Source organism: Apium graveolens, chromosome 11 (genome assembly GCF_009905375.1).
Source record: "Apium graveolens cultivar Ventura chromosome 11, ASM990537v1, whole genome shotgun sequence".
Lineage (NCBI taxonomy): Eukaryota > Viridiplantae > Streptophyta > Magnoliopsida > Apiales > Apiaceae > Apium > Apium graveolens.
Window position 1 is genome coordinate 93,560,399 of NC_133657.1, and position 24,396 is coordinate 93,584,794.

The following is a 24,396-nucleotide window of genomic DNA, read 5'->3' on the forward strand; positions in this document are numbered from 1 at the left end:
GAAGCACTCCACCGGTATCCACCAAGAAAACGACTTTTAGGAGGAGGAGGAGGTGGAGAGAATTTGGTTTTCTAAAACTTTTGGGTTTCTGGGGTTAGAATAAAATAGGGTCTATAATAGTGTATTTATAGGCAAAATTTTCAGCTGAAATTTTCCCATAAATATTATTATTATTATCCCATTTATTATTCTCATTAATAATTAAAACACCTTTTAATTATTAATCCTTTTTCTAAACACTTTAGAAATAATTCTCTCTCTTGATTTAATTTCCAAAAATTAAATCCTTAATTAATAATATTAAGAATTTTTCTTAATTAATTTATAATCAATTAAATCTCATTTAATCAATTATTAAATTTGCCAATTAATTATTTATTTCACAAATAAATAATTATTTAGCCATTATTAATTAATTCCTCCACCATTAAATCATTCTCTTTTTATGGTGTGACCCTGTAGGTTCAATATTAAGCCGGTAGTAGAAATAAATAATAATAAAACTATTTTATCATTATTTATATAAATTCTCTAATTTATTAAATATGATTAATTAATTAATCACATTTATTCCACATCGTGAGTGATGCTTCTCAACATATCGCGACTATCCGGATAATATGAATTCACTGCTTAGAATACCAAGAACCTGTCAGTGAATAGTTACCGTACAATTAACTCCTTCTACCCTACAATGTCCCGATTAAATACAAGGCATGGATCTCGTGTCAAGCCTATCTAATTCAATCACTTGCTTACCATTTACTATGCGTAGTTCTATGCAAATTAGAAACTCCTTTCTAATTTCATTTACTCTGGCCAGAGATTCCTGAACTAGCATAAGTGGATCAGCCTTGAACATTCGCTTCCTTCACTGGAAGGGGTAGATCCTTTATTGATCATACACTATCTTTGTGTACAAATTCCTATACCCAGAAGAGCCCTAATAATTGTCCCTGGAGACTAAGAACTAAACCAAAGCATAGTTCAGTGTACACAAGATGACTATGATGACCTCAAGTCTAAGGATACTTGTACAACTATCACTAAGCGAACAACTACTGACACGTGAGTGAACTCCATCAGTTGTTCAGCTGTGCGAGTCATGTTCAGTGAACTTATTCTATAATAAGCACCTACATACTAGCTATAGTGTCACCACACAAATGTCTATGAGAACAGACATCCTTCATAATGAAGCAAGCATAGTATGTACCGATCTTTGCGGATTATTAATTACCAGTTAGTAATCCTATGACCAGGAACTATTTAAGTTTAGAGTTATCATCTTTTTAGGTCTCACTATTATGATCTCATCATAATCCATAAAAAGCTTTACTCTAAACTATGGTATATCTTATTTAAACACTTAAATAGATAAAGCCCGTAATAAAAATAAAACAAGTCTTTATTAATATCAATGAAATCAAAATAGATTACATAAAAGTTATTCCTAAATCCTAATACATGATTGGACTTAGGACATATTCCTTTCAATCTCCCACTTGTACTAAAGCCAATCACTCTGGTATCTAATACCCATCTTGTCTTTATGACGATCAAAGTGACTCTGAGAAAGTGGCTTTGTGAGTGGGTCTTCTACGTTGTTATGTGTGTCAACTCTCTCGACGTTGACATTTCCTCTTTCAACAATCTCCCTAATCAGATGAAAGCGCCGCAGGACATGTTTGGAATTTTTATGAGACCTAGGTTCCTTGGCTTGTGCTATTGCTGCGTTGTTATCACAATACAACACAATAGGCTCTTCGACGCTAGGAACAACTCCTAACTTAGAAACAAATTTCCTCATCCAAACAGCTTCTTTTGCAGCCTCACTTGCAGCTATATATTCTGCTTCCGCTGTGGAGTCAGCCGTTGTCGACTGTTTGGAACTCTTCCAACTTATCGCACCACCGTTTAGAGTAAACACGTACCCTGACATGAATTTGCTATCACTCTCTGATTGAAAACTAGAGTCAGTATAACCCTCTATTTTTAACTCAGATTCACCGCCAAAAATAAGAAAAATGTCCTGAGTCCTTCGCAAGTACTTAAGGATGTTTTTCACTGCTTTCCAGTGGTCTTCACCTGGATTGGACTGATATCTGCTCGTCACACTAATTGAATAAGCAACATCAGGCCTTGTACACAACATCGCGTACATGATAGATCCTATTGCTGAAGCATAAGGAATCTTACTCATACACTCTCTTTCCTCAGGTGTCTTAGGAGACATTTTTTTCGGAAAGGGACACTCCATGACTCATCGGTATGAGACCTCTTTTGGAGCTTTCCATGCTAAACCTTTTAAGCACTTTCTGGATGTATGTACCCTGGGTAAGACCTATCATTCTTCTAGATCTATCTCTATAGATCTTCATACCGAGAATGTAGGATACTTCTCCCAAGTCCTTCATGGTGAAGTTCTTTGATAGCCATACCTTGACTGATTGCAGCATCGGTATATCATTTCCTATAAGAAGTATGTCATCCACATACAATACAAGAAATGTTACCGCGCTCCCACTAACCTTCTTGTAGACACATGGTTCATCCATGTTTTTGATAAAATCAAACTCTTTGATTGTCTCATCAAAACGGGTGTTCCATCTACGAGAAGCTTGCCTTAAACCATGTATGGTTCGCAGCAGCTTACACACTAGGTGTTCATTTCCCTTGGAAAGAAAACCTTCCGGCTGTGTCATATACATTTCCTCCTCAAGTTCCCCATTGAGGAAGGCCATTTTCACGTCCATTTGCCAGATCTCATAGTCGTAGTAAGCAGCAATAGCAAGCAAAATCCGAATTGATTTTAACAGGGCTACAGGCGAATAGGTTTCATCAAAGTCAATCCCTTGTCTTTGATTAAATCCTTTTGCCACTAGCCTAGCCTTATAGGTCTCCACCTGGCCATCTGCTCCAATCTTTCTCTTATATACCCACTTGCACCCAATAGGCTTAACACCTTCAGGCGCTTCAACCAGAGTCCATACTTGGTTGGTATACATAGATTTCATTTCGGATTTCATGGCACTATGCCATTTCTCTGAGTCAACACTACTCATAGCCTCATTATAGGTCTTAGGGTCGTCTTCATCAATGATTGACAACTCATTTTCATTCTCAATGACAAGGCCATAATACCTCTCAGGTTGGCGAGACACTCTCTCTGACCTACGAATGGGCTGTTCCACAGAAGGTTGTTCAGTCTGAACAGGTGTTTCCACTTGAACCGTAGTAGTTTGTGCTTCTTGAACTTCATCAAGTTCAATTTTGCTCCCACTGTTTCCTTTAAGGATAAACTCCTTTTCCAAGAAGGTAGCATGTCTAGAGACAAACACCCGATGATCGGTGTAAAAGTAATACCCTGAAGTCTCTTTAGGATATCCCACAAAACTACATTTTACGGATCGAGATTCCAGCTTATCTGGGTCAACTTTCTTGACATAAGCTGGACATCCCCAAATCTTAACGTGTTTAAGACTCGGTTTCCTTTCTTTCCATATCTCATACGGAGTTTGAGGAACAGATTTGGAAGGCACCTTATTCAGTAAATATGCTGAGGTTTCCAATGCGTAACCCCATAGGAATACTGGAAGATTCGCATAGCTCATCATGGACCGAACCATGTCTAACAGAGTTCGATTTCTCCTTTCAGATACCCCATTCAACTGTGGAGTATATGGAGGAGTCCACTGGGAGACTATACCATTTTCTTTGAGATAATCTAGAAACTCTCCATTCAAGTATTCACCACCTCGATCTGATCGAAGAGTTATAATACTGTGTTTGGTTTGTTTCTCCACTTCATGTTTATATTCCTTGAACTTTTCAAAGGCTTCAGACTTGTGTTTCATCAAATACACATATCCGAATCTAGATCTATCATCTATGAAAGTAATGAAGTACGAAAATCCTCCCATGGCTTGCGTAGACATTGGTCCACATACATCTGTGTGTACCAATCCTAGCAAATCTGCAGCCCTCTCTCCATGTCCACTAAATGGAGATTTGGTCATTTTACCCAATAGACAAGACTCGCATGTAGGATATGATTCAAAATCAAAGGGGTCTAGTAACCCTTCCTTATGCAATGTCCGAAGTCTATTTTCACTAATATGACCTAGCCTACAGTGCCATAAATAGGTCAGATTTTCATCATCTCGTTTTCTTTTATTAGTTTGTTCAATCTGAAGTAAATCATGCTCTACGTCACATACATACAGACCATTATTTAAAATTCCACGTCCATAAAGAACATTATCTCTAAGGATAGAACATTCATTATTCTTAATAATAAACGAAAAAACATCCAAATCCAACATAGGGATAGAAACAATATTCCTCACGATAGAGGGAACGTAATAACAATTATTCAAAATAATAGTCTTGCCCGTAGGCATATGTAAACTAAATGATCCTACAGCTATGGCCGCAACCCTTGCTCCATTGCCCATATCAAAAATTTAACATTTTTTTATTATTTTTGAATAAAGAATTCAAAAAATCTAAATATAAAGGAAGCCGTAATTCAGGAATAGAATCACCTCATCTTTTTCAAGATTCCTACTTCCCTTTAGTCCTCGCAACGAATTGCAAATATGAGAACCACAGGCGGTATCTAATACCCAAGTAGAAATTTGACCTAGTGACATATTAACTTCGATCATGAACATGCCTGAATCAGAAGCGGTAGTCTTACTACCCTTCTTCTTCTTCTTCAATTCTGCAAGGTAAACCTTACAGTTTCTCTTCCAGTGCCCTAACTTGTTACAGTGAAAGCATACAGCTAAATTAGGATCAGTCAACTTGTGAGCATCTAGTATGCTCCCGAGTGATAGTGCATAAGACATAATATAGTAAATCTGTAAATGATAAACACATAACAACACTTAGCAAATATTCGATTTCATTTTAAAAACACTATATGAATCGGGTCTTTATTCATAAGTGGCTCCCACTAGTTTATCTAATTTATTCAACCCCCTACGTGAAAAATTAAGCATTCATAATGCTAGTGGGAATAGGGATCCTACATTCCATTACACGACCCCGGCTGTAGCACGAACCGCCATGTAATGTTCAATAGGCAGACAACTCTTGTCAATTTCATCTTATGTTATTCCCTAATCAAACTTTAGCCTCTTGAATAATTGAGTCTCGACTGTAGCACGACAAACTCAATATTCTAAGTCAAGTCTAACCCAACATTCCGTGCAGTTGAATCAGTCCCCAAAGGCCCACGGCTGTAGCACGTACCGACCTTTAGATTCTTATTCAATGTACACATCTCTATGTAATAGACAAGTATTTCTTATTTCGAAATCAAAGCCCTCGGCTGTAGCACGAACCGACAATGATTCAAAAATAAGAACTACTTTTCTATCATTTTGGAAGGCTATGACCGACACAAGCCCGTTGTATCATTGGCCAATTACTACTTGATATTATTTAATTTTAGAGGGATTATATTACGTTACAATCATAATCATATTATAAAGAGATTCTTCCTTTAAAATTAAATATTTCAAATCAATAATCAATAATCAGACGATTCCCAGATCGGGTGGAGCATTGTCAAGAGGCGTCACTTAATAACCCTTTCTTACAGATAGAAATCTGTTGTTGACAGAATCATCCTTTCTTTCATATCAAAAATTCATATTCAATTACGTGTTTCACAAACACAAGAATCTCATGATTGTATTCATAATATTATTCTTAAGGTTATGAAACAATTTCACTGTACTAGGTTGTCTAACAAACGCCTTATGTTTATTTAAGTTCACCTAAATCTATCATCGCATGATAAACTAAGCATATATCACATATATCAACATGAATAAACATCAAGGTAGGCATGTTATATCATCTAGCACATTAGTCTAAGCATTATACATCTCTATGTATCACATGAAGCATTTAAAAGCAATTAAAAAATAGTCAAAAACAGCTTTAAAACACTTCATGGAAATATAAACAGCTAAAAACTTTTATATAAACTAAAATTTATCACTCCATTAGATCCGTCTCGGAAAAATGAATCCAACGGTATATTGCACGCCCAAAACGGAGTTACGAAACTCCCAGAAAATCAATTTTAAAAACAACAGACGGGCTGTAACGCATTACAGGAATGCGTTACAGGACCTGTAACGCATTCCCGTGATGCGTTACACTCCTTTTCATCCAATAAAGTGTGTAACGCATTCTACAAATGCGCAATAGCCATCCCCGCGTGCGTGCGCCACACGCGCCTGTTCCTGGCGCCGCCTTGCCTGTTCCTGCCGTGTCTGACAATGTCTTCCTTGCTTTGCCGTCTTCTTTCTCTCCGTAACAATCACAGACAGCAGACAAAAGCAGCAGATATAATACAAACATATACATATACTATATATACATATATTTATACTTATTTAATTATGAATTTAATTGTAAGAACTTCAAAAATTCATAATAAAAAATCTATACATCATAAAATTATGAAAAAAATACCCAGACGATCTACAACACTTGTAGAACCCAGATCAACATTCAAAATTATTATGAGAAACGATTTCTCATCAGACAAAATTAATCCATAATATAACTTGTAAAAATCATAATTAATTCATACAAGCACATAAAATTCTGAAATTTTTACCACAGATCTATATGCATACAACCTACGCTCTGATACCATTGTTGGATTTTTAACGCAGCGGGGGCATGGCAAAATACTTTTACACATACAAAATCCAAATAAAAGCATATAAAGCGTGAATAAAAATTCGAGGGATCGAATCTAACCTTTTAAAATTAATTCGGAGACAACGATCAGAGATCCTTAGCAGTTGCTCCTCAAGTGTGAAGCACTCCACCGGTATCCACCAAGAAAACGACTTTTAGGAGGAGGAGGAGGTGGAGAGAATTTGGTTTTCTAAAACTTTTGGGTTTCTGGGGTTAGAATAAAATAGGGTCTATAATAGTGTATTTATAGGCAAAATTTTCAGCTGAAATTTTCCCATAAATATTATTATTATTATCCCATTTATTATTCTCATTAATAATTAAAACACCTTTTAATTATTAATCCTTTTTCTAAACACTTTAGAAATAATTCTCTCTCTTGATTTAATTTCCAAAAATTAAATCCTTAATTAATAATATTAAGAACTTTTCTTAATTAATTTATAATCAATTAAATCTCATTTAATCAATTATTAAATTTGCCAATTAATTATTTATTTCACAAATAAATAATTATTTAGCCATTATTAATTAATTCCTCCACCATTAAATCATTCTTTTTTTATGGTGTGACCCTGAAGGTTCAATATTAAGCCGGTAGTAGAAATAAATAATAATAAAACTATTTTATCATTATTTATATAAATTCTCTAATTTATTAAATATGATTAATTAATTAATCACATTTATTCCACATCGTGAGTGATGCTTCTCAACATATCACGACTATCCGGATAATATGAATTCACTGCTTAGAATACCAAGAACCTGTCAGTGAATAGTTACCGTACAATAAACTCCTTCTACCCTATAATGTCCCGATTAAATACAAGGCATGGATCTCGTGTCAAGCCTATCTAATTCAATCACTTGCTTACCATTTACTATGCGTAGTTCTATGCAAATTAGAAACTCCTTTCTAATTTCATTTACTCTGGCCAGAGATTCCTGAACTAGCATAAGTGGATCAGCCTTGAACATTCGCTTCCTTCACTGGAAGGGGTAGATCCTTTATTGATCATACACTATCTTCGTGTACAAATTCCTATACCCAGAAGAGCCCTAATAATTGTCCCTGGAGACTAAGAACTAAACTAAAGCATAGTTCATTGTACACAAGATGACTATGATGACCTCAAGTCTAAGGATACTTGTACAACTATCACTAAGCGAACAACTACTGACACGTGAGTGAACTCCATCAGTTGTTCAGCTGTGCGAGTCATGTTCAGTGAACTTATTCTATAATAAGCACCTACATACTAGCTATAGTGTCACCACACAAATGTCTATGAGAACAGACATCCTTCATAATGAAGCAAGTATAGTATGTACCGATCTTTGCGGATTATTAATTACCAGTTAGTAATCCTATGACCAGGAACTATTTAAGTTTAAAGTTATCATCTTTTTAGGTCTCACTATTATGATCTCATCATAATCCATAAAAAGCTTTACTCTAAACTATGGTATATCTTATTTAAACACTTAAATAGATAAAGCCCGTAATAAAAAAAAAACAAGTCTTTATTAATATCAATGAAATCAAAACAGATTACATAAAAGTTATTCCTAAATCCTAATACATGATTGGACTTAGGACATATTCCTTTCACTTTGTTGCTCCTTTTATTAGTCACAACACAGGCTTCTGAGTTGAAAGTTACTGAGTTGCCTTTATCACAAAGCCGGCTGATACTCAACAAATTGTGTTTGAGACCATCCACTAAGGCAACCTCCTCAATGATGACATTGTCATTTGAAATCAAGCCATATCCCACAGTATAACCCTTGCTGTCATCTCCAAAAGTAATACTTGGGCCAACTCTTTCCTTAAACTCTGTGAGCAGGGTAAAATCACTAGTCATGTGTCTTGAACAACCACTATCCAAGTACCAAAGATTCTTTATGTTTCCCTGCACACATCAAAATCAAATCAAGTTGATTTTGGTACCCAAGTTTCCTTGGGTCCTGCCTTGTTAGCTTTCTTTTTCTGTTTCTTAGGCTTTATCTCATTTGACTTGGGGATATCAGATTCATCCTTAGTCATTTGAGTCGGGCCTTTAAAACCATTCATTATAACAGAATTATCATGCATATTATAATCAACAGGGAATGACATGCTATTAGTAAACATGTTATTCCAGTAAGGCATGCTAAATGGCATTTGTGGCATACTAAATGCAGCACAATAAGGATTAGGTGCAAATGCCATATTAGCAAACTGTGCATTCATATTCTTTGTAGACATAACATTCATAGGCATGGGAGGCATGACATTCATGTTAGGAAAGTGAGGTGGCACATACATAGAAGTAGGCATGACATATTTGCAATTAACAGACAGATGATTTACACTACCACACTTGACACAGATTTTTCTAGGAGCATATTTATCAGGTGTGTAGTTATTGTGTTTGTTAATCCCTACTTTACCATTTCTATTATTTTTCTTTTTAGCCTCTGTTTTTACCTCAATCTTTTCAAGCATGTCACTTAACTGTTTGACAGTCATGTGACCAACATTAGCCTTTTTTCCTTTCTTAACTTGACTCGATTCTCCTGAAACAAAGTTCTTGGAAATAGATCCATACTTTTCATTTAACTTAACAAGTTTGGCTTTACTGATGAGCTTACTTACAGCCAACGGATGAGGATTTTCATCAGTCGACGGATAACACTTTTTGTTATCAGACGGATGATCCTCATCATCCGTCGAGTCTACATCTGTTAGCACTCCATCCACCAAATTTGGTTCTAGTTTCTCTTTGTTCTTTTTCCAGGATGCATCACAGGAAGACTCAATTCCTTGAACTTTGGTGATTTGAGCATGGACATCCCTAGATGTTTTCCATGCCTTAATCACCTCCTGTTCACGCTCGAGCTGCTTCTTCAAAATTTCTTCTTTCTTCAAGGACTCATTTAATTCCTCCTTGGCAATCTTACACTCAATTCTTAACTTTTTAAAATCATGAACTGAGACTCAAGCACATTATTTCTCTCACTCAAAAATAAATTGTTTTCTTTGATTTTAGCATTTTCTTTAGTAAGAGACTTAAGTGTAACACGCAAATGATATAACTCTGTAGACATGTCATTTATCGCATCATTACATAGCTTTAGATAAATGTGCAAGGTTTGTAGTAATTACCTGATTACTTGAAGAACTTGTTTCTGTTTCATCAGACTTGGCCATTAGGGCTAGATTGACATAGCTGACATCTTCATCTTCATCCAGACCATCTGCTGCCCAGTCATTTTCTTGTGTAATGAAAGCCCTTCCCTTTTGTTTGAGCAGTTCAAAGTATTTTTGCTTATAATCCACATGCTCAAACTTTTTCTTGTTGGAATATGACTTTCTACACTCACTGGCAAAGTGCCCTGCCAAGCCACATTTGAAACATTTGATTTTTGATTTATCCACTATGTTTCTATTTGGCTTGGCTGCTTCAAAGTTCTTTTTGAACTTGAGCTTGGAAAATCTTCTGGAAAGAAATGCTAAGTGTTCATCAATGTCTTCCATGTCATCTTGGCTCAAAGAATCTTCACTTTCTACTGCAAGCCCCTTGCCCTAGCTTTCACAGACCCTTGAAGTTGACTCAACAGCTTCCATCTTCACTTCCTTCTCTTTCTCTAACTCAGCAACTAGTGCAATGGACCCTCCTTTCTTCTTTCCTCTCTCCATCCTCTCATCTTGCTCTATTTCAAGCTCATATATTTTCAGGATGCCATACAGTCTCTCCAAAGTAAACTCCTTATAATCTTGTGAGTTTCTCAATGAGACTGTCATTGGTTTCCATTCCTTTGGAAGAGATCTAAGGAATTTCATATTGGAGTCTTTTGTCTGATAGACTCTTCCATGCAACTTTAGAGCATTTAGTAGTTTTTGAAACCTACTAAAAATGTCAGTGAGAGACTCACTTTCTTCATTATGAAAATGCTCATATTGCTGAATCAGGAGCTGCATCTTATTTTCTCTAACTTGCTCAGTGCCATCACAGATGATCTGTATTCTATCCCAAACATCCTTGGCAGTTTTACAGTTGATAATGTTGTCAAATATATCACCATCAACTCCATTAAACAGGATATTCATGGCCTTTTTATCCTTCCTGACTTGTTCAATGTCAGGATCAGACCATTCATGTCGTGGCTTGAGGACTGATGGCTCGTTTCCTGTTGCAGCTCTTATTGGAACATGAGGGCCTCTTTCTATGCAGTCAACATAGGCCTCATCTTGAGAAAGCAAATGAAGATGCATCTTTACCTTCCAATGATGGTAATTATCTTTATCCAGAAAAGGGATCTTGACTCCAACATCCTTCTTGTTCATCTTGCTGTATTATTTTGATCTTTAAACTCTCTGTAAGTTAAGAGCTTGCTCTGATACCAATTGTTAGTCTCTTAACAATATAACAAGAATTACAAAAGGGGGGTTGAATGGAATTCTTGAAACTTTTTCTTGAAATAAAAATGTTCTAACTCGAATATATATATATATATATATATATAAGTGTGAATTGATTACCACAATGCGGAATAGTTACTTAAATGAATCAAAACACAAGTAATTAAAAACAAGAGTCTTTAAAAACTTTCTGGTGGATTTGAATGATTCCACCATAGATATATAATATATATCCAGAGAACTTTGTGTGCAAAATGCTCACAGCTGCTTAAAAATATTGAACAACTAAGAATACAGAGAAATGCTGAGAATTCTGCTTACAAATGTTTCTCTGCTTGTATCTAAGATTATTCCTTAGTTGCTACTTCTTGGTTTATATATCACCAAGATTACAAAGTAATGAGACAGGATAATAAAACAAAAACTATCTAGTCTATTACAATGCTACTTCATTACTCTATTCCAGTATCTTTGAATATCTTCATAATAGCATGGAAATGGAAATGCTCCTTTATTCTCGAAAACCCAGTTGAATAGGCTACCACATTCCATTTGCATACACTCGACGCATGTGACTGTGTTGTCACTGTCAACAAATATTTGAATTCTTTATCCGTTGAGTACATGATCATCCGTCGACTACTATATTGATCATTCGTTGATGGCTTTGTTGATCATCCATCGACTGCTATATTGATCATCCGTCGATGGCTTTGTTAATCATCCGTTGATAGCTGTTTGGCACTTGACTTCATTTCATTTATGCAGAATTAAAAGACATCATCTATGTACAATTAATCAACCTATTCTGCATATCTAGTTAAAGTCAACATGACTTATAAGCTACTACAGAATCTATACAAAGGTGTATGCAGAAATGTGCTACACACTTATTGTTACATAAGCTACTCACTCGATGGATAATAAGTCATCATCCGTCGGGACTGTATTGAGTCATCCGTCGGGACTATAAACCCTATCCGTCGAGTGCTACATAATTTCACTAAGTAAAATCTACCAAGATGTTTTGTTCATGAAATCATCAAGTACACAACATATACACAACAGTTTTAGTATATTGTAATAGCAATTACGGATTTTTTTAGCCATGAACTCTGTTTGTTGACATTATTTTTTTATACATTTGTGTTGTATTAGTTGCAGATAATATTGTGTATTGCGGTTGTTGAAATGATACGTTCCAAGATGTTCTAGTTTGGTTAGGTTGAAATTATAAAATGAAATTGAGCAACATTTTGCTGTTTTTTTTAAATCGGGTGTTAGTTTAAATTGATCGAATTCGGTTGAATTTACGTTGCCTCAAAAAATAGTTGAAATTAATTTTCAATTGTATATGGTCGAATTTAATATTTTGGCGGTATTTTTAAATTTTTTCGAAAAATTTAAATATTTGGGCGGAATTTTTATTTTTTTAAAAATATTTAAATATTTGGGCGGAATTTATAAATTTTAGGTGAAAAATTAAATTCGATTGCCCTCGGTCGAAATTTTTTCGGTTGAATTTAAGCAATCGTAAATATCCGGTCATAATTAGCCGGTCGAATTTAGTTAAATACGACCGAACTCCTAAATTTGACTCCCTTTATTACAACCGATTCAAAATCGGTCGAATTTATGAAATTCGACCGTGCGCGATTGAATTAGGCTAAATTCGATTGATTTTTTTTCGGTCGAATATTTTAGTCGTTTTTCTTATAGTGAGCTGAGTTTTAAATATGTAATAGGTTGATATTTTTGGCTTGTATTTATGTCACCAATTCGAAGAAAAAATCGATATTATTTTTTTTTATCTTAGGTAACCCGCAGCTGCCACCCTTTGGGTGCGTACTGGATAAACTCTACAGGTCCATGTAATAGCCTGCAAATCACGTGAACCAAGGTAAACCGTATTTAAGCGACAGACTCTGACTCAGGAGGCATAATCATAAGCGACATGCTCTGGCTGAGGAGGTATAATCATAAATTCTCCTCCCGTGGGATTCGAACCTGTGACCAAGAGAATAGTTATCCCCTCTTTAACCAGCTGAGCCAACCCTTACGGGCAAAAATTGATATTATTAACTTCGGTTAGATAAATATTTTTTAAACGAGGGAAATCCTATGAGGTGATAATTATATGTCGGTTGCATAAAATGAACTATTAAAATTAGGTCAAAGGAGCTCTCAATTTTTTTAAGGGAGTACCTAATTACATAGTTCTATGCAGAATTAGAGATGCACAAAAGGCCCACCGGACCGGGCTTTTTGGGCTTTGACTTTGACCGGGCCGGGCCGAGCTTTCCGAAAATATCAGAGCCCGTTTGGGCCCTCGAGGCGGGTCTAACCAGGCTTTTTTTCGGGCCGGATCGGATCGGGTATTATTAGAGATTCCGAAGAATACATACGTTAACAACTAGATCATCGTAAAAATGTATTAGTTTAAATGGAATATTTTATGAAAACATTACTTCGTTGAAAATATTTAAGTTCAGCAAAAAATAAACATGTTTATAGAATAATATGTTATATCATTGTTATGATAACAATGATATCCAAATATATATAGTGTACTTATTATATGTTCTTTCATTATTTATGCAACGAAGTATATAAATAATATTATTAATCACAAATATGTAAATATATATGTGTTTAAAGTATTATTTATATTTATAATAAATGTGAATTTATAAATATATAAGAAAATATATTAGAATAATTAAATTATAACCAGACTTTTTGGGGTTTTTAATCGGGCCGGGCCGGGCCGAAGCCCGAATTTTTAACCGGGCCGGGCCGGACCGGGCTTTACCTAAAAATATAGGGTCCGTCGAGACCCGAAGCCCGGGCCGGGACCGGGCCAGGCTTTGACCGGGTCGGGTTTAACCGGGTTTTGACAGGATCGGGCCGGACCAGATTTTCAGGCCTGGTTTCTTTTTTCATCTGTATGCAGAATGCAGGTCACTATTTTGTTTTTGTCAGGATATGCAGGTGTCCATTTTAGTTACAGGATATCATATAAAATACATATACGCTGCATGTGAGACACGTGGAATGTACGTGGCAGGCCTCCAACGCTCCGCCGTGATGATAATGCAATAAACCTTTTGGTAGAACACGTATTACAAAAAAACAGATAATATAAATAGCATCAATCTGCTGTAAGATCTTACATTCATTTTAACAATTTGTTCTCATCCAGCCATCGCCACAGTTTGTCAGTAAATCTTTGTGTTTGGTTTGTAAGAGGTAAAGTGCGCAAAAAGAATAAGTGCAATCATGCGGTCAGTGAAGGAGAAGGTGAGTAACGCAGCTAGTGCTGCCCAGGAGCATGTTGACATCTACAAAGCCCATGTTCAAGAAAAGGTAACTAATCATCTGAATTATATAAGCAAGCTTATAAGTTGTAACCCGTACGATATGCATGAGTTTCTTGTAGCATTTCATAATCTCATTCTAATTTGTAATTAGTTATTTAAGTGTTTTGCTTTTGAATATTTGTGTTATGAATGGAATTGGATTGTATGTAGGCAGAGAAAGCAACAGCAAGAACAACGGAGCAGAAAGTGATAGCTCATGAGAAAATGAAAGCAAAAGAGGCTGAAGCAAAGATGAAGTTGCATGAGGCCAAGGCTGAACACGCAGCTGAGAAACTTTATGGGAAGCACCACCTTCATCATCACGACCCTGTCGTTGCTGGGACGACTGGCCACACCCACGTCCCAGTTGGGACTGCGGTGGCCTCGGGCCAAACTGGTCACCACCTGCCTGGACATGGACACCACCATCAACAGCCTGTTGGAACCGTAGCGCCGGGTGCTGGTGTTACTGCTCCTACATATCCGCTTGGCGGAAACCATCCTGGACATAATAATTATATGTAGGCGGCCCTGTGTGGAAAAGGCTTGTTACCCTTCTTGTTAAGAAGGTGTGCTACTTTGATTTGTGATGTACTTTTTTTTGATTTACTTCTTGATTTTGCTGGATTGGTGGGGTACTTGTGGATTTCGTTTATGGTAAGCTTGTTGTGAATCAGTGAGTTGTGAGTTGGTGATCTATTTGTGCGTGTACCTGCAGACTGCAGCCGTCAATATCACTAGTAATTAAACCAGTGATTCAGTGTATTTGGTATTGAATAATTGCTTATCTTGTTCCAGATTGAAACAATATTACTTTAATATGTACTATCCGAACATGTTGCACTCGGCCAACAAAGTGTCGGAACATCTTGCACTATGGTCAAGAGTTTGACTTATGTGTGGATTGATTACAAAAAAAAAAAAAAAAAACATGTTGCACTCTAGAGCTGAAGAAGCAAGTCAGAAAAAGCTGTGAAAGAGCTTATGATAAGTTTACACAAATGTTTTTATGTAGAAATTGAGAACAATATTGAGAAGAGGACTGTTCAAGTAAGAACGCAGTTAAGAGGTGCACAGTTGTATACCGCAAAACCATGTTGAGGACAAATTTTCAGATCGACTGTTCCTGTGTGCCCAAACCAAGCATCTAGTGGAAGTCCATCAATTTCTCCACCGCATGGACCAGAGCCACCGAATTCTGCTTTGGTGCTGAACACTATGCTGGATTTTACCTTGGGAAGTTGGCACTTGTTTTCTCACTTTAGCTGGCAAGGTGATGCACTTCAATTCAAACCTCGGGAGGGGTCTCTGCTTATACCTTCTGTCAGAGACATTGTTTTCCTCTCTAGCAAGACCAAGATCCTCGTGCAGGAATTTATCAGCAAAATCGTTCTTCAGTTATGAGCCTACTTGTGTACCACTTTAGCCCCTGAAGGAAAGATACACCATTGAGTATATGAGGATATAAACACCACAGAATAGAAACGATATGCGAAATTGTGTCAAATGAATGACAAAATTAAAATTGCCATAAAAATCGCCAGAACAAGGGAAAGAATGAAGAGTTTGTGCACTTGGAAAACTGTTGGAATTTAATGTTAAACTTTTCTTAATTTTATCTGAGTTGAATAAGTCTTTTACGTGTGTTTAGTTTGTTGAATAACGTACGTGTACTCTGAGAGTTTGTAGGAGTTTGTTGGCCCATGAGCCCATTTACTTATTTTTAGGAGTTCAGTTGTTTCACTGTTTTTAAAATGAAATGGACGTGGGCTTGAAACACATATAGTTTTGTTAATTCATTTTACACCTGAATACTATATCAGAGTCTGTGATTTCATTTTTGCACAAGAATTGATATCAGAGCGGGTGTGGAAGGAATAGGTACGTCGACATATGTCAAAGTCTACAGCAGCCATGGATGGAAACAAGCAGAAAGGAGGTTCACTTGGATTGAGTTATCCAATGTTGGCGAAAGGGAATTATACTGCTTGGTCTATGAAAATGAGGGTATTCATGCAAGCCCATGGAGTTTGGGATGCGGTGGAGCCTTGTGATCCCAAGGGGACAGTAGAGGATAAAATGGATAAAGTCGCATTGGCGATGATGTATCAAGGAATTCCAGAGGATTTACTACTTGCTATTGCTGATAAGAGTTCGGCAAAGGAGGCCTGGGAGGCGATCAAAACAATGAGCCAGGGGGCAGAGAGAGTTAAGAAGGCCAGGGTGCAAACTCTAAAAGCGGAATTTGAAGCTCTGAATATGAAGGACACAGACGTACTAGATGAGTTCTACATGAAGATTAATGGTATCGTGTCCAACATAAGAGCTCTTGGTGAAGTAGTGGAGGAATCATACGTAGTAAAGAAATTATTGCGAGCAGTTCCCACTAAGTTCTTACAGATTGCATCCACCTTGGAGCAATTCGGAAATCTGGACACCATGACCATGGAGGAGGTCATAGGCTCACTAAAAGCTCATGAAGAGAGATTGAAGGGCACGAATGAGACCAGTAGCGAGCAGCTGTTGTTGACAGAGGATGAATGGATCAAGAGGGAAAAGGACAATAATAAACTACTGTTAACACGTGAAGAATGGCTCAAGAGATCAAACCGAGGAAGTGCTACCGGAGCTGTAGGAACGAAATTTCGCAGTACTCAAGATAAAAGTAGAGTCAAGTGCTTCAATTGCTTTGGGTATGGCCACTTTGCAGCCGAATGTCGTAAACCAAGAAGAGTGAAAGAACACAAACCAGAAGCCTATTTGACTCAAGCTGATGATGAACCTGTACTGCTCTTGGCCAAGCATGATAAAGCCGTGGTAAATAATGTTGAAATCGACGAACGAGGACTACAACCAAAATTGCTGAAGGTGAATGATGAAGAAAACTGGGAGTCCGATGTATGGTACTTAGACAATGGCGCAAGCAATCATATGTCTGGACAAAGATCGAAGTTTTATGAGTTGGATGAGACAATCACTGGTAAGGTGAAATTTGGAGATGGATCAACAGTGGAAATAAAAGGAAGAGGCTCCATAAGCCTCAACTGCAAGAACGGAGAAGAAAGACTACTTTGCGAGGTATACTTTATTCCAAGCTTACGTAGCAATATTATCAGTTTAGGGAAATTGTCCAAGGAGGGTAATAAAGTTATACTTCATGGAGAATATTTAAAAGTTTATGATGAGCATCAGAGATTGCTCATAAATGTGAAACGGTCCTCAAATAGATTGTATCGAATTGTTATTGAATCTGGAAAAACGGTATGTCTGTTGTCAAGAATGGAAGATCCTTCATGGTTGTGGCATGCTCGTCTGGGGCATGTTAATTTTCCTGCAATGGTGATGATGCAGAAACAACAAATGGTGATAGGCATGCCAAGAGTGCAGCAACCGAAGGAAGTATGTGGTGGCTGCTTGATGTCAAAACACACTAGAAGACCATTTCCCTCCAAATCTACTTTCAGTGCTGACAAATTTCTGGAATTGATTCATGGTGATATCTGCGGTCCCATATCTCCCAACACTCGAGCAGGTAACAAATATTTTTTCTTTCTAGTCGATGATTTCACCAGGTTCATGTGGGTATTTATGCTGAAAAGTAAGAGCGATGCCTTCGTTACATTCAAAAACTTTCAAGCAAAAATTGAAACCAGGACAAATACCAAAATTGGGGTACTAAGAACGTATCGTGGAGGCGAATTTACATCCAATGACTTCAAGGCCTACTGTGAAGAAAGGGGGATAGAGAGGCATTTTACAGCACCGTACACGCCTCAACAAAACGGTGTTGTTGAGCGTAGAAATCGTACAGTGGTGGAGATGGGGAGAAGCTTCTTGAAACATGCCAATCTTCCATCTTCGATGTGGGCAGAAGCAGTTAGACACTCCGTATACATCTTGGACCGAGTACCAACCAGGGCACTAACTGGGAAAACACCATATGAGGCAATGAAGGGAAAGAAACCAAATCTCAGCTATGTTCGTGTTTTTGGGTGCATTGTGCACATGAAAGTTCCTGGTTTTAATCAACGGAAACTAGATGATAGAAGCATGATGGCAGTGAACCTAGGGAAGGAACCTGAACCAAGGCATACAGATTGTATGACCTAGTGAACAGACGTATTGTTGTTAGTCGAGATGTGAAATTTGAAGAAGGTAAGTACTGGAAATGGAGGATTCAACGTCAAGTAATGAAGTTCAGCAAGGATATTTTGTGGTTCCAGACATGTATGACTACGAGAAAAATGAAAGTACGGACTACGGGGGAAACATGACTGATGACAATGCTCAAGATCAGATGGGGACACCACAAGGACAGAGGAATGAAGATGACAGCGAAAGGTATGATGATAGTCATACACCCAGAAAATTCATAAACTTGGTGAATGTGTATGCAGAAACTGAGGTGGTTGAAGAAGAGGATGAACTGTTACTTATGGGAATAGACGAGCCAAGCTCATATAGTCATGCGAAAGGAAGCAAAGATTGGAGACAAGCGATGCAAACGTGGGAACTAACTAAGTTGCCACCAGGAAGCAAGGTTATAGGCTTGAAATGGATATACAAATTGAAGAAAGATGCAGAAGGAAACATTATAAAATACAAAGCACGCCTTGTAGCTAAATGGTACGTGCAAGAAAAGGGGGTGGATTTTGACGAGCTCTTTGCACCTGTAACAAGACTCGAGACTGTGAGATTGCTCCTTGCTTTGGCAGCGAAGAATTTTTGGCGAGTCCATCATTTGGACGTCAAAACGGCATTCTTAAATGGAGAATTAAAGGAAGATGTCTACGTTTCTCAGCCCGAAGGGTTCAGTAAACCAGGTAAGGATGGTTATGTCTACAAATTATTCAAGGCCTTGTACGAGTTAAGGTAGGCACCACGTGCGTGGTACTCAAAGCTTAATAAGTGTCTTGAGGAGTTGGGATTTGTGAGGTGCCCTTATGAACACGGAGTGTATGTAAAACGAAGGGGGGCTGACTCTCTAATTGTGGGTGTCTATGTCGACGACTTGCTTGTGACTGGTACGAACAATGTACTAATACAAGAGTTTAAGAATCAGATGAACAGTACTTTCGAGATGAGTGACATGGGAAAGTTAACATATTATCTCGGTATTGAAGTGAAGCAGAATGGCGATGGCATAACTTTGAAGCAAACTGGGTATGCAAAAAAAGTCTTGGAAAGGTCAGGGATGGTTGATTGTAATCCGTGCAAATATCCAATGGACCCAAAAGAAGTTATCACTAAGGATGAAGGAGGAAAAATAGTAGATCCAACTCTGTTCAAGAGCTTGGTTGGAGGGCTTAGGTACTTGGTGCACACACGACCGGACATAGCGTATGCTGTTGGAGTGATTAGCAGACACATGAAAAGACCTACTTTGATGCATCTTAATGCAGCAAAACGAATTCTGAGATATATTAAAGGCACATTGAACCTGGGTCTAGTCTATACTAAGGATGGTGGAAACAATGTGTTAACGGGTTATTCTGATAGTGACTTGGCAGGGAACTTGGATGATCGTCGAAGTACAGGGGCAGTGGTATTCTATCTTAATGAATGTTTGGTAACCTGGGTGTCACAAAAGCAGCGTAGTGTTGCTCTTTCGTCGTGTGAAGCAGAATATATGGCTGTTGCAGCAGCTGCGTGCCAAGGCATTTGGCTGAGGAATGTTATGATGCAGCTTACAGGCGAGAGTCAAGGACCTGTAGTCATTTATGTTGATAACAGATCAGCAATAGATTTGGCGAAGAATCCAGTTTTTCACAAATGCAGCAAACACATTGACATAAGGTTTCACTTTATCAGGGAGTGCATTGAACGAGGAGAGGTTGTCATCAAACACATTAGTGGAGAAAGCCAGCGAGCAGACATATTAACAAAAGCTTTGGTGACAGTAAAGTTTAAAGTTTGAGCGCATGAGGAAGCTTCTGGGAATGCAGGAGGTGATCTGACATGTTTAACATTACGGGGGAGATTGTTGGAATTTAATGTTAAACTTGTCTTAATTTTATCTGAGTTGAATAAGTCTTTTACGTGTGTTTAGTTTGTTGAATAACGTATGTGTACTCTGAGAGTTTGTAGGAGTTGTTTGTTGGCCCATGAGCCCATTCGCTTATTTTTAGGAGTTCAGTTGTTTCACTATTTTTAAATTATTTGTATCTCAGATGAATGAAATGGACGTGGGCTTGAAACACATATAGTTTTGTTAATTCATTTTACACCTGAATACTATATCAGAGTCTGTGATTTCATTTTTGCACAAGAAAAACGTCGTCAGAATATTCAAAATCAGGTCAAATGAAACAAAGAACTGAGATCTATAAAAAACCACCAGAACAACGGAAAGGATGAAGATATAGTGCAGTCGGAAAACAGAGTTGGAGTTATGTTTACATCTAACGAACAAGCACAACATTGGTTTAAAGTTTAAACTTACCAAAGCACGCACTTGAGGGAAATTTAACCTTACAAAAGTTTTGGATAATAAAAGGTTAAATGCGTTCATGTACATCATCAGTGGAGTACCTAGGTTGAACCGAGTGTAAGTCTCGAGCCATCTGAAATTTGAGTTTTTAAGAAAAAATTTATTGTTATTTTATGCTGAGGAATGGCCGTCGTATCATTATTTCAGACTTACAAATTATCCATATAAAAATTTGTCCATTATTCTAACCCAGTTTTAATGTCTTATTCTTTATCTAGTTTTTAATCTCTTTTTTCAAAATATTTTTTGGTGATATAATTATTATAAAAATTTTGAAATATTACACCGAACATAGCTAAAAAGAAGAGTGGAGAAAAATCGGAGAAAGTCAGGGAATGTGAGAAATGCTTACCAAAAAAATAATAATTCAAGGTGTGATTATATTATAAAATTTGTATATTTATGAAACTACAATGATACAAAAATTATATATAATAATTATAGCTAATCTTGAAGTATTGGCCAAATTTATCCAATTTATCAAAATCTGTAACTAAACTCTGTACATATATTTAATATTATAGTCATTATATTATATGATTTTACGAGTTTAACAAATTTTACATAATTAATATTTTATAATATTTTAAATTTTACGTAATTATTATTTTAACCAAACATTTAGCATAAGTCCACTTAATATCGTAGAAACTAATCAAATAAATCATAATTTTTTTATTACAGTAAAATAATTTATCGAAGTTTCCAATTACCATACCAATTATCAAATCAAAAACCAAATATTATTTAAAAGTGAATATAAAATATTGATCACCTGGCAAAAAAAAATTTTTTTGATCACAATTCAAAACAAAATCATAATTAATTTCCAAATCACATCCATAGTTTATTTTGCTGTAGGTTAGAGTTCCGATTCTAGCACAACAAACAAAAACTAGTTCTACTCGTATTTTGATTACAAAATAATATACATGTATATAACAGGATGACAGTTCCGTTCCGTCCATGCAGACTCAACCCCTATCGTCAGATCCACTTGGAATGGCTTCGAAAAGGATAAGAATCTGTAATTTTTCATCTCTGTCTATATTACTTGAAGAATTGCTGGTGAAGATACTCATACGACCACCCCTCAAGACTGTTGGACAATTGAGTTGTGTTTGTAGATCCTGGAATCAAATCATTAGCAGTGACTACTTCATTAAAACTCATGCACACCATCATAAGTCTTCCTCGAATGTGAACAAATTTGTTCTGATCGATTACCCTTCTAATCCTACTTCGATAATAGAGAAACATGGTATCGGATCTTTTAATGTTCTTGAATCTTATGTTTACGATGCTGATGATATCTTTGGCAGAGATATAGATTTTAATTGTTTAGAAATTTATGGTATTTGTGACGGCGTATTATATTTGTTCGAAGGTTTTTGTTACTGGAAACGTTCAAATCATCGCATTTTCCTATGGAATCCCTTCCTCAAAAAAGGGAAAAAGCTTCCTCCACTAAGATTCCAACTTGAGGTTGAGGGTAAGGGTTTTCCTTGTTTGTGTTTCAGACATTGTGATGATGATTACAAGGTTATCAATATTAATTCTTTGCAGAATGTGTACCATGTCTATATCTATAGTTTGAGCGCCGATTGTTGGAAGTTTTTAAAATTTGACAACCCCGATCATACTTACAGATTTGATATCTTCCAGTATCCAAAGGTAACATTAGTAAACGGGGTTGCTTATTTCGTACAAAAGAGTGAGAGTCAAGATGGTCGCATTGTATCTTTTGATCTGAGGAGGGAAATAATTGGATATTTCAATTTGCCTAAAGACTTTGATTTCAAAATTGACTATATTATGAAAGAATACAGTGAACGAATAGCTCTTGTGAGCTGTGATGAAAATCGAGATATGGTAATGCATGTGCTAAGAGTGGGTGACAACTCCTTTACATGGGATAAGAAGTTCACTGCGGAAGCCCAATGCATCCTTTTGGGTTCCATAAGTAAGGAGGAACTCGTGACATTGAACTTCGACGATCATGTAAAGAAGTGTTTTTTGTACAATGTAGAGAAAGGAATTGGACGGAGGTTTCCATCTCTAGATTTGGACCGGGGCGCTCTTTTTCTACAAAGGATACATTATTTGACCGAGTCCCTTATTTTATTGGGAGAGAGTACCACTAGTTCTGCTTGCAAAAATATCACTGATGAATATCAACGCAAAGTTTCTAAATGGCGGAAACAGTTTTTGTTTCTCAAAATGATGAACATGGAGCTAGTGAGGGCCGTGCCATGAGCACTACAAGTCATGGCATGAGGCATTCATCATGTAGGGGTAATTTTTTTAAGATAAAATTAATACTAAAGACCGACTTAGAAATTAAAAAAAAAATTAAGCTTTTAAATTTGAAATGGACTAGATTATATTTTTGTACTATTGTGTTAAAAAAATGACCGAATAAGTTTTATGTTATCTATGGGAAGAAAGTGCTATCATATTTTAATTTTAAAGATTTCATTAAATATTTTGCTAGAAAAAAAATGCGAGAAAAGTAAGTTTTAAATGATGAGTAATCATTTATTTTGTTATCTACAGAGCTTGTTTCCTCAGTTCAATATACCAAAGTACAGGTGTTTGGTGTCGGGATCTTTAAAACTAAACACGGTCTTCAAATTCTGAGGAGCAAATCCTTTTGGTTAATCAAACGTATAGAGGTAACATGTGGTTTTATTATCCTAAGACAAAGTGTTCTCTTGGGTATAGTATCTAAAAACTCTCTTCTCAAAAATAAAATATAATGTCTGTTTATTTACAACTTGAGCTATTAGCCCGCCTAAATAACTTGCAACTAAACTATGGAATTTACCAATGAGAATATTACATGCTAGCTGTACTAATTCTAACTATTTACAAAAATATAAAATGAACTATTTTACTAACCCCCCTCAAGCTGGACTTGTGGATTACAGACAAGGCCAAGCTTGAAAGAAAGAAGATTATGTTGTTCAGTATAAAATGGTTTGGTCATAAGATCAGCTAACTGCAGAAAGGTGCGGGCATGAATAATTTGGAGAAAACCAGAATTCCACATAATCACGAATGAAATGACAATCAACACGAAGATGTTTTGTTCGCTCATGATAAACTCTATTTTCTGTAATGTATTTCGCTGCCAGATTATCACAGAAAAGATCAACAAGAAGAGAATTTGAACACGAATATCAGCCGGAAGGACTTCCAACCATATAAGTTCATTGGTTGTTTGACTCATACTTCACATGTGCTCTTTGAAGTAGTTTTTTGTTTCTTGGTCTTCCAAGAAATTAAAGAATTTTTAAGAAAAACAGCATATCCAATCAGGGATTTAGAAGAAAATATACAGGACCCCCAATCGGAAATTCGGAATCACAATATGCTTTCAGATTTAAGCCATTTCGAGAATTATAAAA

The 24,396-nt window shown here is 36.6% G+C and overlaps 2 protein-coding genes across 2 annotated transcripts; both read left to right on the plus strand.

Moving 5' to 3' along the window:
- The first annotated feature begins 14,302 nt into the window (after positions 1 to 14,302).
- Positions 14,303 to 15,195, plus strand: LOC141698674 (late embryogenesis abundant protein 18-like). Its single transcript, XM_074503448.1, has 2 exons — positions 14,303 to 14,503; positions 14,668 to 15,195. Exons 1-2 carry the CDS (start codon positions 14,417 to 14,419, stop codon positions 15,019 to 15,021), a joined length of 441 nt encoding a protein of 146 aa, XP_074359549.1. The 5' UTR covers positions 14,303 to 14,416; the 3' UTR covers positions 15,022 to 15,195.
- A 6,757-nt stretch (positions 15,196 to 21,952) lies between these two features.
- Positions 21,953 to 23,242, plus strand: LOC141695704 (F-box only protein 8-like). Its single transcript, XM_074499931.1, has one exon. The coding sequence runs from the start codon at positions 21,953 to 21,955 to the stop codon at positions 23,240 to 23,242; it is 1,290 nt and encodes a 429-aa protein (XP_074356032.1).
- Positions 23,243 to 24,396: the final 1,154 nt, after the last annotated feature.

Bases quoted from the DNA above. Each gene is read 5' to 3' on its own strand.
- LOC141695704 (XM_074499931.1), top strand. From the start codon at position 21,953: ATGCAGACTCAACCCCTATCGTCAGATCCACTTGGAATGGCTTCGAAA.
- LOC141698674 (XM_074503448.1), top strand. From the start codon at position 14,417: ATGCGGTCAGTGAAGGAGAAGGTGAGTAACGCAGCTAGTGCTGCCCAG. The intron at 14,504-14,667 runs GTAACTAATCAT...GATTGTATGTAG, and splicing joins AAGCCCATGTTCAAGAAAAG to GCAGAGAAAGCAACAGCAAG.